Raw genomic sequence first — 18,572 nt, forward strand, 5'->3', positions numbered from 1 at the left:
GTATGTGTCAATCAAGATATATGCAAGAACAGGCTTAATGATTAATTAGATGGAACATTGTGGGTGTGGTGTATGAATGTTAATACTCTGTAATAATTCTTTAGTATATTACTTGTGTGATGTAAGAATGTTAACACTGTTATATTCTTTTTTTAGTATATGTGTGTGTGTAGAAGTGAATCATTTACTGCTTGCAAACCAATGATGGTAAGATGATGTCATGGGGTAGGACTGGATAAGTCTGACTTCTTCCTACTCCATTCAAGCATGTACTAGGTATAAGCAAATTGATATTGGATTAGCATTTGTTGGATATGTGTAAAATTATGTGTGTTGACATATCGACTGTCTTTACATGCTTGAAAGAATAAATAAATCAAAAAAATCAAATTAGTGTGCGTGCATGTGTGTAAGCTTCTACCACCTCAACAGCAATCAGTCCACAGTACAATTTTTGATTGTGCTGCACTCTGCTCGCCTTTTCCCTTGTTTACTTGTTTCAGTGATTAGCCTGGCCCCCAACAACACTTATCATCACGACTGATTGCCAATGGAAATTGGGGGAAGTGCTACAGGTAGGAAGGTCAGGACAGGGTGTGATGAGTTGAGGGAACAAGGAGGTGAGGAAATGAGGAGATGACAAAAGGATGCATACAGTCCCATGATGGGCCCTGCTCAGCTTCCTGAGAGTGTCATCCACATCCACAGGCACTGCAGAAGAGCCAGCTTCTGATGCACACACACAGTGCCTTTCAAAATAAAATATCCAACACTGGCAAGAAAAACAGATGCTCATATTTATAAGGTTATTGTAGATTGTTGTAGTATTGAATGTAAACAAAGGTTATTTGATTGCTTTTTTTACACACAGGATAAAACCGAGTATTCCGAGGTCAGTCTGAGTCAGTTTATTCAGGCAGAAAATAGCAGCAGAGAGTTTTTCTCATCTGAGTGAAGAAGCATCAAAATCCACCCTTTGCCAGCTGGCCTTTTGCCACTCAGCCGTTGTCCTGGCTCAGACTTGGGTCCTTCTGCTCCACATCAGGGAAAACCTGAACAGCTGTTTTTCCTTCGGGCTGCCTCACCTTCCAGGACTTGAAGCAGTGAGTGCTAGTCAGTAAATGGCTCAGCACTGGCTTTCAGTGGAGTAGATCTAGGTGACACCACAGCAGGGTCTGGGTCTGGACTGGGTGTTAGTTTGGCCTGGCAGGAGATGATGATACGAGGTTCATCAGTGGGGGTCTGAGGGAGCAGAGGAGCAGACACCACAGCAGGGTCTGGTTCAGAGCAAGTTAGTGGCTGCACTGCTGGTTCATCCAACACAATGTTGGCAGGAGGTTCAGCACTGGTGGTCAGTGGTGCAGGTGGATGACAGACATCAAAAGGCTCTGGTTCTGGGCTGGGTGTCGGTTGCTCTACTGCTTCAGTTTGACTCATAGTGTCACTGTCTTTGACCGCATTGTTGGCAGGCGGTTCAGTGGTCAGAGAGGCAGGTGGAGGAGAAACTTCATCTGAGTCTGGTTCTCTGCTGGACTCCTCACACTCATATCACCGTCCAGGACTGAAGCAGTGACTGCAGGTTCAGCTGAAAGGGGTCAGAGGAGGTGGAGGAGAAGACACCACAGCAGAATTTGGTTCTGGGCTGGGTGTAGGCGGCAGTGCTGGCTCATCCAAGCTGATTTTAGCAGGTGGTTCAGCACTAATGGTCACAAAAGCTGGTGGACAAGTAATGACATTACATTCACCAATAGACCAGAGACTTGACTTACAGAATACTAATGTTGCTAAATATGCAAGTGTTTGCCTATCCTTTATATTCACCTCATAAGAAAGTCATATTGCAGCACATTTTATGTGAATGCTACCTAGCTAGCTATCCTTTATATTCACCTCATCGCTCTCAGTCAGTTGTCGGTTCATTTATTCACTGTCACAATTTTGATCCCCATTTGCCACAGCTCTGGTTTGCTTCACTCTGCTTTTTTCCTGGTCTCTGCCTACTACTAGCCCTGGATGCCAGCTTTTCAGCTTCTTGTCACCCTGTCACCGTTTTGTCTGGTCTGTGGCTCATTCCACTCCCATGTTCTGAATTGATGTGCCTTCTCCAGTCTTCCCATCTGCTACAGTTAAGATATTATTTAAGACTGCCATTCTCTGGATGTTATGTTGTGACTGAATAGCCTCTGACTTGCTGACTTCTTGTTCATTTGATTATATATCTCCTACCTTAATGTGGAGATCTGTATTAGTCTAAAGGTTCTCTGGATGTTGGTCTCCGGTTTGTTTGCTGTATACTTACTGCAGTCCAGTTCCTAGTTTCATTATTCTCTAGCTTGTTTGTATCTGACCAGCACTCTTCTAAACTTTTGTTACCCCACCATGATTCAAGATTCAACAATTCAAAGTGTTTATTGTCATTTACACAGTAAGGAAATGTGTTTCTCTGTACAGTGACATTCTTACTTTGCTGTCCACAATGAATGCCAAATGATACAAAGTGAATAATAAGGTAGATAAATAGACACTTAAAAACAGCAAGTGGAAACAAATATAATAAAAAGAATATGATAAAGAGAGAATGTATGCTACATCGGAACTGTATGTACACTAGGCAGCAGTGAGTGTGCAATTGTGCATGTGCAAATGTGCATGTGCAAACTTGGAATGTAAACAGTACACGTGGAATTACATGAAGAAAGCCCTGATTGTATACTCTTGTCAACTGTTTAGGAGTCTGAGGGCAGTTGGATAATGTGGGGGGGGGGGGGGGGAGGAGAGAGAGGAGGGACACAGTGTGAACAGGCACAGTGAGTAAGTGACATGTCAACAGGCAACGATGTGCTAGAACAGGGCTCAGTGGTCCTGTCAACCTTTGGCCCTTTTGCCTTCATCTTAATTCAGAGTGCATTTCAGAGAATCAGTGTTATCTTTGTTATTAGATTTGTTTGAATATTTTTAGATTTATATTCTTATTAGATTGCTATAAGCAACATTTAGAACTTTGAAATTATTTTGTAAAATAATTTTAATCAGAACAAAAGACACTTGCCTCCATATTTTACTGTATGTGTACAACAAATTCACACATATTTAGGCAAAGTTGTATGTAGTTTTGAGGTACACACAAGCACACACACTCTAAACTAGTGGCCCTCTCTACCCCGTTATTTGAGTCTGGCTCAATTAATAATGCTGGTTGCCCTGGTAGGAATGTCGCCCTCCTCCTCCAAAAGCCAACAGCCAAGCATAAACACACACATTAGGCAACATGAGTGTAACATGAGACCACTGGGCCATCTAGTACTGTTCATTTGAGACTACAGAAGAATATAAACACGCAAAGCTCCAAAGTCGTCACACTCAGCAGGGCTCTGACATTGCATGCCTATTTTGGTGAGTCACTGCACACAGACCATTTAACCTATATGGAGGTGGACACAGAGTATTATTACAACCATTATTATATCCGTATTATGTAATATAGCTCAACAATTCAACTACAACCATAAAGATCTCAGAGCTGAATTGTCATATGATAAGTTCTGACAGTCTCAACAGTTTTGCTGCAGTAATAGAGTGTTGTGGTGCTAACTGCTAGATATACCCACTAAATTAACAAATCAAAGCATGATCAAGTACTTCAGGTGAACACTAAGACTGAACAAGACTGTCATCTTACATTTTGTCCACCCAAATGGAGTTTGTGGGCAATGTAAAAAAACAGTTATACAGACCTTGCTTTGACCAATATAAAGCCTAGCAATTATTTAAGTAACAGTTTTGGACATTATAAGGCACTGCATAAAAATGATTAAACTCTCAAAGCTGTCTTCATATAGTTCACTTTGCATGTAAAACAAATTTCCATTACACATAAAACAGGGGTTTAGTTATAGTGTACTGTAACAATTAGAGGCTCTTTGTTATTGAAATATTTGAAAAATGTTTGGTAATATTTTTCCATCCATAAATTTTACAGTTGTCAGTTTCACTTTTAATGTACATTCAGGCCATGTTAGAAGACCGATTAAAATGTATAGTGTGAGTTAAACATCATACATGATCAATAAAAATCACACAGTGTCAGTCTGGCTTTAGTTATTCTATTACATTATTTTAAGCAATTCAAAAAGTATTAATATGTGGAAGTGGGTCTTGAGTCAGAAAGTACTTACAGGTTTGTAAAGTCTTGTCAGACAGTTGAACAGTATTTGCAACTTTGATGAAATGTTTTCTTTCTTACACTGTGAATGCACCATTGGGAAATGGATGGTGCCATGGCTGAATGTATGTACCCTCCTTATCCCATTATTAGAGATGATACCATTCTACTAATGATGGCTCCTCATTCATACAGTACTGTATGTTGCTGCATCAATATATTGTAATGGTATTACAACAGCTAAGAGGCATGACAGTCACGTTTAGCATGTAGGACAGGATGTATTGTAATAACAGTCCTCTTCATTGTACCATTCTCTGTCTTGTTTGTCTCTTTTTCTGCAGCCCAAGCCAGAGAACGCAGTGACTATCGCTGTTTCTTCTCGGGTCTTGTTTCGAACAGAGCGTGAGCAGAAGGTGTTTGAGCAGAAAGGAGTAGAGGAGTATCTGAGATACCAGATTGAACATGAGAACGAACCCTTTGCCCCCGGACCCGCTTTCCCCTTTGTCAAGGTCAAAGTCACACAAACACACTTCTGGACAAACAGTACAGACTCAGATTTTTAGAACTAACATTCTTCCTTTTTGCTGTGTGAAGGCTCTGGAAACAGTCAACGCTCGCCTGCGGGATCTGTACCCACAGAGTGAAGAGCTGTTTGATATTGTTTTGGTGACGTACAACCACGCACATGTAGGAATCCGGCTTATCAACACCATCAACCATCACAGTAAGTTTCACAAACTCAAACTGTAGAGGTGATGTGGCTCCAAGCACAGATAGTAAGAGCATTAATGGCAATAACACATTAAGTTAATGATAAAATGTTAAAATGTTTATATAACATTCAACCAGCCAAAGTGACTAGTGGGAGAGACTATGTTACCCACCCACATTTAGTAGGTGGCCGGGTGTTACTGTCAAGCCCTGGTACTATCTTTGAATGGGGCTATAGAGACAAATATCCATTTCCACTCACATTCAAACTAACTTGCATGTCTTTGGACAGTGAGAGGAAGCCAGAATACTCAGAGGAAACCCACACAGGCATGGGGAAAACAAGGCAACAGTCTTGCTGTGAGGGTACAGTGCTGACCACTGCACCACAATACTGAATGAGAATGAGAATTTTAAAATGTATCACTCAGTGGCACTATTAAAATATAAAATGTGGCAGACAGGAATAAATAGCTCCTTGTCATGGTATAAGAGCACACTGATAGGTTAATAAGATATCACATTTCAAGCATTCACACAACTCATCAGTTTGACAAAATCATTATCTTATTCCTGGAGCACAGTCCCAGTGTCCAGTTAATCACCTGAATAACCAAAGCCTGCCTTTGGTCAGCTGTCTTGCAGCATGAGCAGGTCCAAGGTCTGAAGTTAGTGCTTGCATGAGACAGCAGCATAACCATATGGCATGGACAAGATATTATGCTTTGCAGACAGAATCAACTGAAATGAGGCCATAGACTGTATATAATGTATACAAAAGATATTAAAGACGGATGAACCCTCCATGTCATCACCCACTAGTTTTCAGAAGAGCAGTTTCGAAGCTCAAGCTTTGTTGTTGCCATCTTTTCACTTCACCTAACCCTGGCTAATGCAAAAATGTGCAAAGAGGTGGAGTGTGAGTGGAGCTCGCCAGACAGCCAGTGGCCTGTCACCTGTTACTGGACTCTCAAATTATGCATAACTTTAAACCTCAATATAATTTAATTTAGTCAATATAGTAAATATTCATCTTCCATATAATTGTCATGGGAGAGGAAATGAGCTATAGAGTCACTCTGGAACAATAAAGTGGACTGTTTTCTATATATAAATCCAGTGAGCTGAGGGTTTCCCACTAATGAAATTGATTTAGAAAAACAAGACAGATGTATTTTCTTATGCAACTTTGAGAGAAAAAAGCAGCAAGTTAAGATGTTAAAACACAGACATTATAATGAGATAATGGAAGTCAGTCAGCATACCGATGCTGACGCAAGCTCAGCTGTGAGACAAACAGTAAAATGTATGAACAGCTGACTGGTAGGATCCTTCCCAGGGAAATGTCGGACCCTGTGATGATATCTTCCTCACAGACCACTTCCTGTTCAGCTCCTCAAAGGTTTTCAGATCCTCAGAGCTCCGGGCTGGGGTGAGCACAAGATTGCATCCTCTGGGATGTAGGAATAATCCAACAGGCCCGAAACAAAAACAGATCTGAGTGAGGCCAACAAAGCAACATACGGCCTACTAGATGCTTCCATGTTAGATCTCTCTGGTGGCTCTCTGCATGAGGGGTCCAATGCATTCAAACAGTCCCCTGACCTCTGTCATTTCCTACAGAACTAAAAGAAAACATGGCTTCTCTACAAAATCAGACGAAATTATCGAGACAAACATTTACTTGCTCCTTTTGCTTTTGACATTTGAAACTGAAAGTGGGATTCTCATCTGCCTTTAATTGTTATTTTTCAAGCAATATAAAGTTTCTCTCCTTGCATTTGGGTGACTGGGGACAACTATACAGTATGTACATGGCTGCAGAAGGCAATCAATTTCATACATACATGTAACTATAGCACGTATACATCACAGGACCCAAGTGCCAAGACAACAGGCTGGCAGGTTCTCTCATGCACTCCCTGTACAGTAACTTGAGATTTCATGTGATGACATTAGCATTATCTATGGAAATCAAAACGAAACCCACTCCTTGACTAAATATGCATATCTTACATGGGTGTAGCTGCTATGAGACCAAAAATATTAAACGGTTCATGAAGCTGCTCATTCGTTGGTGTGACAGCTGCGGTTTCCCGCTGATTTCCTGCTTTCCTATTGCAATGTTTTAGATATTCTCAACATGCAAATATGATACAATGTATATGATATGAAAACATTTTATGTAGCAAAAAGATACAGAGACATCAGTGGTGAGGACACTTTCCCTCCAATGACTCCCACGCCCCAGCACCCCTCTTAAAGGCAGGGGAAGCTTGGGAGGTTTGAAATGAGGAGGCGGGGTATGGTGCTGTGTGGGGGTCACACCCACCAGGGCCCGACTACAAGGCTAAATAAACTCTTTAGGAAATCTGTCGAGTACAGTTCTTGGAGTGATAGATCACCCAGAGGGCTTAAAGCAACACTCTGTTTCTTGTCTCCATAAGCCTTCAACCTGTTTAAGAATCATATTGTTTTACCTCTCTCACTAAAACACTACTCAGTATTACCCTTTGCAGTAAGAGCAAATATGGGAGTTTAGTGCTGCTGAGCTCAGATTTTTCTGTCTGATATTCTGACTGATACTAATTCAGATCATTCAGACCATTTTTTGTACATCAGTAAGATCCACACCATTTCTGTGTGTTTGTGACAAACCCTTGCTGTCCCTTGTCTCCAGGTCATAAATCCTCAGGCTTTCTATTGATAAAATTTCTGAGAGAAGCTCTCTTTTGCTAAACTACAGTACACTGGAAATTATGTTTATGGGGAGGGAATCACTGTGGTAGTGAACACAGGCCTGTATGTCGGTATGTTCTGTTTGCCTGTTTATTTCTTTTCAAAGGTTGAGTAACATGTTCGCTGCAGGGTAGGTCTGAAAGCATTTTCCCAGTAGGAAGCAAAAAATATCTTTTGGGTTGCACTGCAAGACCAAATGAGCCACACACAAGTGGCCTGCTTAATTCATAGATAAATGAACCACTCTGATCAGGTCAGCTAAAGCTGGGGAATGTAAGCTGTTTGAGTTTGCAAGCCACTTCTGTATTTACATGAAACTGATTGTACCATTTATTTCAGCACATGAAGTGAATTTTGCCCTTTGTCCCAGTGCCAAGCAATGAAGAAGAGGCTAAAATTACACCTAGATTGTTAAACGTTGTTCAGAGGGTTGGAGAACAAAGTATTAGTGAACATTTCTTAAAGGAATATAAAACTTTTGCAATCCCCATTACATGATCAAGTCTGAGAAAACCCTAGTATTTCAACATGATTACCTTGGACATAATTTGAACAAGTTGTCAGATAGCCAGTTTGTGTAAGACCCAAAAGCAGAATAGTCAGCTCAGTTGTTTGAAAGTTGAAGGACAGAGTTAACAATTAGAATGTTTAAATGATGCAGGCTCAGAACTGGATTCACCCTGTTGCAGATATTAGGCAAGTTTCAGCCACAGCCAGGACTTTGGAAACCTTCAATCTTAGAGATTTAGCGGATTTACAGCTGTTTCTAGGCAGTTGAATGGTGCAGAAAGGCAGGAGGCTGACCTGGAATGATGTGTAACCGGCGGGTTGGCCACGCCTACACCGCCTGGTTAGTAATTTGGCAGAATAATCATGGATATAAATATCACCTGGGGAGATGCTGTTGCGATAAACAATTTCTGTGCTGGTCGCTGCCGTAACCAGTCTGAAGTGAATCTCCCTCCATCAAGCTGTGTCCTGCTTCTCCTTTAAGACTGTTTTTAGGAGATTGCCACATGCTCTCCAGGAGCGATAATTGATGCGAGCGTGATCCAGTCAAAGTTGGCGTCCTTCGCACATGCTGTGCTAGGGTGACGTGCAGCCAAGGGGTGATAGCCACTGCTGTTTTGCTTATGTGATGTTTTGCCTATGATGTTTTGCTTATGCAACGTTTTGCCTTGTTTGCTTTTATGTTAAGAGGTTCACCTAGCATTATGTTCCCTATTTATTGTATTGTTTCCAAATAGGGTTTAGTCAATTTTATGGTGTGAACAGTGTGTGAATGGTTTTATGCACAGGGAGGCAAGGCCTTTAGCTTCTGGGGTTAGGCTTCTTAAAACATTATTACTGTTAAATTATACTTTGACTCAAAGTTTTATCTGTGTGAGTAGTTCCAACGTCTCTGTGTTTGCAGATCTATCTGGGGGTAGTAGCTCAGTACTGGGGAAGTTTGCATGAATTTGACCTCTGAAAACAGGAGGGGTGTTATTCTTGGGGAACTACTAAAAGTTACTACGGTCTGAGTTGCCTAGGCCTGTATATTGGCCCGGTCACAGATGTATAGTCAAATGCTTCTGGGCCACAGAGCAGCTGGAGGAAGCAAACGCCATGTGAGTAGAGGACCCTAATATAACTTGAACTGGGAAAAACGTAGCACATGAAAACCTAGACAAGCACAGGGAGGAACTGGCAGTCTCCCTTTTAGCACAGGGCAGAGCCCAAGATAGCAACCTCAACAGACATTGGCATCTACTAGAAACTGCTCAGGGAGAAGATTGAGAACTCAAACAGGACAGGCTAACAAAGTGTCCTATTAGGCCACACACACAAAAAAAGACAGTGGCTGATCAGGAGAACAAAAATATTCCTAAGTACTGAAGTGTAATGTCACAAAAACATGAGGAAACAGCCCGAGACAGGCAGTGAACAAAAAGTAGTGATGGCCGTCTGACACTGAAGCTCCGACACAAGCTTCAGACTCAGAGGCATTTTCTGCGAACCATTTGCTTTGAAGCCTTCTTCGTTGCCAAAAAAGACAAGCGACTGATTTAAGCAATTTTAAATCACTGTGTGGATGAAGACAAATTCACCTAAGATAGAGCAGATTTAAAGAAATGTCAATCTTGTCGTCTCTATTTTAATAATCAGTGCATTCATCTTCCACCCACACTAACCTCCTCTTGTACCAGATCTTTGGGGTCATTCACGTCTTTGCATTTTATTATAACCTTCAGCTCTACTCGGAATTCCCATCACAGCATTAATCTACTGTATTACTTGAGTGCTGTGCCCTTTCTGACAGTCCCTCATGCCCTGCTCTTTGTTACCTAGTAAATATCGCCCCATTTTACCTGGACAGGCTAATTTGATTCACAGCTCTGTAATTATGGATCATATTGCCTAATACCAGATTCCTCCTGTTCTCCACATCGTGTTTCTCTCCTACACTTTGAATCAGAGCACAGCAGAGAATTAAGCAGCTCTCTTGGCCAAAACACAAACCATCCCCAGTAGTCATAATTCTTCTCCCCCGATCTTTATAGCCTCGCCCTTCCTCTAGTCTCCCTGTACTTCTTTCAAATTAAACCCCTCTTTGGACCCTCTCCACGTCTTGCACTTGTAAGTTCATCCTCTTACCCTGTCCTTATCCCTGCACCCTTCCACTTTACCTCCCATGACTCCTGAACTTATTTATCATAAGACAGATTCAACTCTTTTAAATTCAACTGATGTTGCCATATCACATACTGTGTCAATATCTAAATGAAGACATGTTCTAATTGCTCTGTAATGCTGCTAATGTACTGTATGCACACATTTAAGACCACGTGTTAAACTGAAACTAAAAACCTTGTCACTGTTTTTTCATCTCATCCCCAGACTTGTTCATTGAGAGGTTTTGTATGACTGGGGGAAGCAGTCCTATTGGCTACCTAAAGGCCTGGCAGACCAACCTCTACTTGTCAGCTGATGCTGACAAGGTCAGGGAGGCATTGGCTGAAGGTGAGCACACACAGACGCAAACACAAATGAAGAAAACGAAGGATAATCTGTTAAATTGCCTGTTTTAGAACAAAAAATGCTGAATGATCACAGGACTACAAAGTTATACAATGAAGGTGTGGCTGTAAGTATGAGTGTCTGTTTGTCTGTATGTGTCAGCCCTGTGAGAAACTGGTGACCTGTCCAGCGTGTACCCTGCCTCTTGCCCAGTGTTGGATGGGATTATTTTAGACACAGGGTGGATGGAGTAGATTTAGAGGCACACTTGTATCCCAGTATTTAGTCTTAATATGTTTTTAATTATATTCAGATTATGTTATTTATATAAAACATGAAAATTGTGGTTACTTTGGTATACATGATTTTGATAATATCCAAAGGTCTCATTTATCAAACTTTAAAGAATTACACTTAAAAAAGTTCTATACTTCAGCTTTCAAGTGACCATAACACTGATCTACAACCAAATTGCTTCTGAAACAAAAATAAACAAGTTTTGGTCATTCTGGGCCACTGAAAATGAAAATGATACTGTTGGGTGGCTCTGTCTTATAAAACCTAGGTCTAGCAAAGTATGAATTTTGCTTCTGATACAACAAACGTCTTTGGTCAAACATTAAGCTGACATTGTGTCTCAGGCAGTGCAAGCCTCACATTTTTAGTCTAACTAAAATGCTTTTTACTTTCATACCTCAGCTCAACACATGAAGCTCTTTGTATTATACATCAGTTCATATTCTCTCTTGTAGTCAAATGATGTCATTATCTTTACTTGTCAGCTTTTTGCATGTTGGCATAAATATCTTAAAGTACTGTATAGGCAATCAGTTATCATTTTTGTCTGACTTCAGAAAAATGGAATAAAACTTGCAAAACTCCAGTGCATCCTTTGAACTTTAATTTAAATGGATAGAAGCACCAAGCTACTAAAAGTTTTACACACAAAGATCACTGACTTCAACTCCTGGGAATATATGTCGAGATTTTTTTTATCTCTTTGCATAATAAGTAGCAGTGACTGACATCCTCTCCTTTGCTGCAGGAATATTACCATAAATCAGCATGTTGATTATTTCCTCCCTTTGTATTTGCTTGATGGATTCCTGCATGTCATAGCATATAAAGCCATAGACTAAAGGGAATATCAGCAGTCAATAACATCCCTTTGCTCTTGGTGTGACTTTGAATATGTACTGTATCAATATTTGAAAACACAGACCACTTTCTGCCAAAGAAATACACTACAAACCATTAATAGTGCTTTACTAACAAGGTGCTAGAAACAAAATGCGCTGTTATAAACTTTGTGAAACTTGAGGTGAGAACTGCTTTGGAAGATTTACATTTGTTCAGATCATCACATTCCATGCTACCTTATTATTGCTGCCAAAAAAAGAAGCACACAGAAAACCCTTCAGAGACACAGACAGGGCTGAAACCAGAAGGAACCCAAGGTCCTAAAGAGCCACCAGGATAAAACCTGTTTATAAAATTTTAAAACAAGATCTGAATTAACCTAGTTGACACAAAACTGTTAAGTTTTTTTAAATAATTTGTAGCGAACCAGAACACTGCCTACTGTATCTTCTGTGTCACAATCCCTGTGTGTAGAGGGCTGGGGAAAATAAATTACCCAGAATCCTGACTGATCACAGCACAACCACATACCTCTGTAGGTGACTTCAGGGGCATTGTTCATAGGACTTACAAACTTAGGTCACTATGCAGTGAGTGCATAGGGAGCAGACACACACAGAGTCAAGCTAAAGAGGTGTCCTTGACATTTTACTTGAAAGGTCCCTCCTCGCTGTAAAGACATCTGTCAATACTACATGTGTTTGTGTAGTGTTTTTAAATAGCACTACAGCTGCTGCAACAACTGTGAAAATCTACCTAATGTGGTGTGTCTCTAGCAGGAAATCAAGTGATAAAGTGAAGTGAACTAGAATCTGATAGGGCTAGGGCAGTCACTGTTTCAAAAATGTTTTAACACCTGTCCCCCTTAATCTAAATATTCTTGCATATACTATGCTGTAAGTCTTGCTGTATTATTGGTGATGGCCTTTTAACAGGCTTCTGGGGAGGGTCCTGAGGATGAGTGAAGTGAAAAGTAAAGAGTCAGATGATTTGTACAACTGATATTGCTGCTGGGTGGCAAACAAACAGCTAAGTCCTCAGTCCTTGCACAGTCAGACACCTGTTTCTTTACAAACTCACCAAATAGCCTCATCTTTGGTGAAGAAGTCAAAATAGTTGCTCAGATGCTTTGTTACCGTGATTATGTGCTCTGTGATTATTATTAGCACCGCTTTGTTCAGTAGTGTCCACCTCCATTCTTATTGATTCATTTAGTGTTAGGTCAGTAGGGCATGCTGTGGGTCAAGCAGGTACTGTGCCCTCTACTGGACCGCAAGGCAAACTACTTCTGACAGTTTGTTGCACTTATAGACTAAATTTTGAATTCAAAAAGGCCATCACAGTTTGAGTATTACATTTATCATACATTCAACTGACTTTCCTATTCAATTCAGTGATGAAGTGTGTTCAAACGAGTAGTAGTGTACCTCTTGGATTGATTTAAAAAGAAGTGAAGTGAAAGGCAAAAGCTGGCTTTACCTTAACAAGAAGGGTTTCTGCACATTTGCTTCTGATCCAATCGACAGTTATCAAAGTATCTAAGTAGGTTTCATTCAGAGTATGGTGAAGTAAAATGCTCTGTGATGGCTGGTTTTATCCTTTGCAACAAATGTCTCTGTTAATTATTTAGAGAGCACTTGATTCTGATCCACTCAAACCATCATTGCCTGCAAGTATCAAAGTATAACTATCTGTAGGACTCAAAGTTTTTATGTAGGTTCAATTTAAAGTAGAGTGAAATGATACAGGAAATGCTTCTGATTTAATTGATCCTGATCTAATAAACATCACTGTCACAACTACCAAGGGTACCTACTGGATTTGTTTAAAATGAAGTGAAGCAGAGTAATGTAAAGTGGAGTGGGATTTGTACGCTCACCACTTCCCTGTAACTGCCTTCAGATTCAACTGTTGAACCCGTTCTTACTGACGGCTCTGTCTGTGTCTATGTTCAGGCATTGCAGCAGCCACCATGTTCATGTCAGAGAAGATAACGGAGGTATCCGAGTACCAGCTGAGGGTGGCATTTGACGGTGATGCCGTCCTTTTCTCTGATGAGTCAGAGCGCATCTTCAAGGCCCATGGGCTGGACAAGTTCTTCGAACATGAGAGGGAAAATGAGGACACACTATTGGATCATGTATGTAGTTTTCACTAGAAGTCTGTTTGCTCCTGAACAGCAGCGCATGTGCTGACACCAAGCATAAACTATATGCCAAATAATCATGGAATGAGTACAGATTGCATTTCCCTCTATCCCAAAAAGGGTGAGGTTGAGGTTTTTGACATTTATTTAAAAAAGAAAATAAGTAAAAAGAATAATAATGCTATAAATGATTCTGAGGCAACAAAATATGAGTGAGCTTTAAACCCTAATCTTCTTTCCAGTAAAACATTACTTTGGCTTTTCCATGCATCTCTAATCGCCTGTAAATAATTATGCAGATGTTCTTGATATAAATCTATTTAATTAACAAATTATTCAAAGAATAAATTATGGAAAATAGTATGATAAATGGTTTCAAAAGGCATTATGATTCAGACTGTCAGATGGCACATTGTCCTGCCAGACAGCTAATTTATAAAATCAGCTGTGAGCTGTGCAGGCTTCACACGGTGCTACATTACAATAAAGTGATGCTAATTCAGTGAAGGTTTGCTTGTCCTGCATGCACACAAGGGAACACATTTCTCCTGGCTGTGCTTTATCATAATGTCTCCATTTTTTTCTCCCTGGCAGGGGCCCCTAAAAGGCTTCCTGGAGGTACTGGGGAAGCTCCAGAAAAAATTTTATGCTAAAGGCCAGCGCCTGGACTGTCCCATCCGGACCTACTTGGTCACAGCTCGTAGCGCAGCCAGCTCCGGTATCCGGGCACTGAAGACGCTCAGGGCCTGGGGCTTGGAGATCGATGAGGCATTGTTCTTGGCAGGAGCACCGAAGGGCCCCATGCTGGAGAAGATCAGGCCTCACATCTTCTTTGACGATCAGATGTTTCATGTGGAGGGAGCGGCAGAGATGGGCACCATTGCTGCCCATGTACCGTACGGCATTGCTCAGAATCACAACCCAAAACAGAATGCTAGTGTGGGGAAGTAAACAGCAGGACTGCAGATTCCTCATGTTCTTCATGTAGCCAGAAACAGAACAGGAGAAGAAGAATGACTAGAGAAACATCTTACAGGATAGCAAAGAGAAGCTGAGAGGTTTCAGCTTGGAAAGGTGAACTTGTACTGTACTGTACTGTATGTGGAAATGTGCCATTTCCATACTGTAGCAATTTTATTGTGTGTTGTATCACAATGCAAACTGTCTTAGCTTAAAGCCACCATGTTAGGAGTTAGATACTGTACAGGTCAGAGTAGAGGCCAAGCAGAGTGTCCCTCAGCTTTACATTTCAAAACCTCAGTCTACTCAACACTGAAATGTTTTGTCAGATCTTGCTTTGTACAGGAATTTCAAAGGTGCTCTATTGTCATGGTAACCTGATTGTGTTTTTCTCACTAACACTTGTCTTCATAAAGAAGACAGCTCTTCAGTGAATGCTGCAGGGCAGCGAATGAACAGCTTCACTGACTCCTTTCTGAGCAAAGCACAGCGACTGCACTGTATTTTGTCAATAAATGAGCCCTAAGCACAAAGCAGAGATATTATAAGGTTAAAAATTATACTGATGTACTGTAGAGTCATAATTTAAAGATTATATGTCAGTCACTTTATAGTTTGACATCACAAGAATGTAAAAGCATTTGCAACTATACAAAATGTGTTGTATATTACTGAAGATAGTAATATTACAGTATTTTATTATTGTGTTAGTCCAAAAGAAATATAGAAAGCCATACACTTGAGTTGGTGCCTTAGTTTCAGTGAAGATGCTATTTAAAAACACTTTAGCAGAATGGATGAATGGCCAAACATTTTAGTGCAAATTATTGTCTGCATAGAATGAAACCTAATGAATTTGGTGTTGTGACTTTGTACATAGCATCATAGGACACAATTATATCTACTTTAAACTTCCCAACAACATAGGCACTAATGCTAAAGTATGACCTATTAGCATGCTAAATATAGAATATTTCATTGTCCTGAAGAAAGTGAACTACTCCATCCAAAACATACAATATATAGACAGACATAGGTTTTAGTGGACTAAATTTAATTACAATAAATTCACTATTCACAACCATGTTAGCAATGTGATCATGGTCGGGACAGAAATATTTTAACTGCTTGTGATGTGGTTGTCATACTTGTCATGTATAGCACCTCGAACAGGTCGGAACTGTGTTAAAACGTGAGTTCAGTGCTTCAATTTATGACACAACATTTTAGAAATGAATTAAACTGAATTCTCAACAATTTCAGCTGAACACTTCCATTAGCACGCTAAAGCTTACTATGCTAGGAGGCAGTTCTTAGTGTTCTCAAAGCCCATGTGAGCCTAAGTATAGCTGAGGCTAACAAAGCACAGGGTAGCCTGATTAAAGTTGAGGGAATATTGAATTAAATCCCATGTGAAATGTGTTGTGGTTCTTCAAAACAGTGCGCGGATGTGCAGAAAACAGCAAATCTTGACTTGACAGCCCTCTCCCGCACACCAAGGCCAGTGCACAGTCACACTGATAAGGTGGTGACTGATGTTGTAAAATGTAGGAAATATACACCTGGCAATCAATGCCTTATTTTAGTTACAGTGTGAAATGTGTTTGTATAAAAACCACAAATTTATCTTTTATTGACTAGATGGCATTAGTGGCCTTTTGAAAATGTCAATGCTATTCACGTGGCCCTGTTGCCACGGGCAAGCGCTCAAAAATCTTCCACCTAGTTTAGCCTATATTTAGAGATGCTTCACTACTCTCCTTGGCCTTTGGAGGACCACAGAGCTCAGGAAGGTGACAAGCAATCCACAGGTCTCATTTCACAGCCAAAACAAATAATTAAACATGTGTCTTTTATGGCAGCCATTAAAATGATGGGTGAGTTATCAGAGGATCAAGTTTCAGCACAATAACAGTAGCTCATCAGCCAGAGCAGTTTGGATTTTAGGGTGGCATTAGATTAACACAGATTATGCATGTGTGAAATTGCAGCAACATGCATAAAATGACTTTTCAACCCTTATAACAAAAAGGTTTTTAAGTAAGAGAATGTACATGAAAAATAAATAAAGATGTGAATGACTGTACTCGCTCTAATATCCTTGTGATGAACACAACTCCTGCATTGATTCACTGACATGCACTCCTACAGTCCACCATGAAGTGGCAGCACTGGAATGATAAATGACCTGCTGCAGCACAGATTGGTTTAATTTTGGATGAAAAATGTGAAAAAATGATCAACTGACACTGATTTAAGAGCTCAATCCACATTAAATTTATTTTTAATGATGTATCTTTATATATTTTTCTTCTTTCTAGTTTCTTAATTTTTCTTTACCGCTTCCTTTTGTCTCATTTCTTACAGGATATTTTCCCCATTTACTTTAATATTTCACTCTTTTCAATGAGCAGAATCATATTGCTACCCACTCATTCTTCCCTTTATTCACATATCTATGATAAATGTGTTAATATGCCCAATCATTTCCAGCTGAATTGGATCTTCCCAGCAGAGTCTGGGTGATTAATGCCAGAAAGCGTCAACATCCAGCACTGGTGTACCTGGTGCCATATTGCTAAAAGCACCACAGGGATGAGCCCTGCTGGTAAACACTGATGGATTGACATCTGCATGGATGTTATTAGCTCCAGAACAGCAGAGGTGATGTCTTCTGTCTATACAGCCGGCCATAGATCAGATGTGGCTGGCTGATAAATTCTGCAAAGCCTATGCACAGTTCACAGGTCATAATGACACACATGCACAGGATGCCAGTTTTATTATTAAGCAGACAATAACCATCATTGAAAATGAAGGGTGAAAGAGGACAGCTGTGTGCTTCACTATGCCAGATGGAGATGGTGCCTGGGGATAAAAATGACCATAACAACTATCCTGCATGTTACAGATAGCCCGGTTAGCTCATAAATGCTGGAAGCTGCCCAAATGAAAAATCAGAGGAAATATTTAAGATCTATTTTCATTTCAGATGTACAAGCTGGGGGGATTTTTCAAAAATCAGCTTTACACAGATAATATGATTGAACGCTGGTGCGATGATAGATCATAACTCAAGTGCAAGTAAAAGCAACAGAAGAGGGTGAAGAAAGGAGTTGTTTCATAAATTAAAGGTAGGTTCCACAAACTGCAATTGATGACTGAATGCGGGAAGTTACATAACAGCCCATAAGCCTATATATAAGCTGTGTTACTGCCAGATGTGACCTACAGTGGAGAGCCTGAGCCGGGGGGTTGGGAGTGCCTTTATCAGTGTTGGATAACAACACAATAAGAAATGTCAATGAGAGAAAAAGGCAGATGCAGAGGAAAGCACTGCTTGCCCCAAAGACAGATATGAAAAGTGTTGTTTTGCTTCTGCTAGGTTACAAAGCCGAGTCACACTCATGGAGGGAGGAGATGAGTGACTCACCCTGCTTTGGCATAAATACTGGTCATACTCAGAGGGACTCCGCAGTGGGAGACCAGTCTACAAAATGTTTTCAATCTGTTCCAGTATGCTTTTTTTTTTTTTGGCTGCCAAGCACCTTGTAGCTTTTTGAGCTCTTTAAATAGACTCTTTTCTTAAACTTGACTTTGGTCATAAGATTTGCTGACATGTCCTGCAAATACAGAAAATCACAAAGCAATCTACATTTTTCTAGGATTCTTCTAACTAGATCTTTTAAGGGTTTTTTAGGGTGTAAGATA

The 18,572-nt window shown here is 40.4% G+C and overlaps 1 protein-coding gene across 2 annotated transcripts in view; it reads left to right on the forward strand.

Annotated features, from left to right (window-relative positions):
* The window catches only part of nt5c1aa (5'-nucleotidase, cytosolic IAa), a 24,828-nt gene extending 7,902 nt beyond the window's left edge, over positions 1-16,926 (forward strand). For both annotated transcript variants that reach the window (XM_020624873.1, XM_020624874.1), the window contains 5 exons: positions 4,507-4,674; positions 4,760-4,889; positions 10,496-10,618; positions 13,711-13,895; positions 14,496-16,926. In XM_020624873.1, coding sequence (XP_020480529.1) covers positions 4,507-4,674; positions 4,760-4,889; positions 10,496-10,618; positions 13,711-13,895; positions 14,496-14,852 — 963 coding nt within the window. In that variant the 3' untranslated portion in view covers positions 14,853-16,926. The remainder of the gene's footprint in view (positions 1-4,506; positions 4,675-4,759; positions 4,890-10,495; positions 10,619-13,710; positions 13,896-14,495) is intronic.
* The last annotated feature ends 1,646 nt before the right edge of the window (positions 16,927-18,572 follow it).

The sequence above is a fragment of the Monopterus albus genome, unplaced genomic scaffold, assembly GCF_001952655.1.
Source record: "Monopterus albus unplaced genomic scaffold, M_albus_1.0 scaffold340.1, whole genome shotgun sequence".
NCBI classification, from domain to species: Eukaryota; Metazoa; Chordata; class Actinopteri; order Synbranchiformes; family Synbranchidae; genus Monopterus; species Monopterus albus.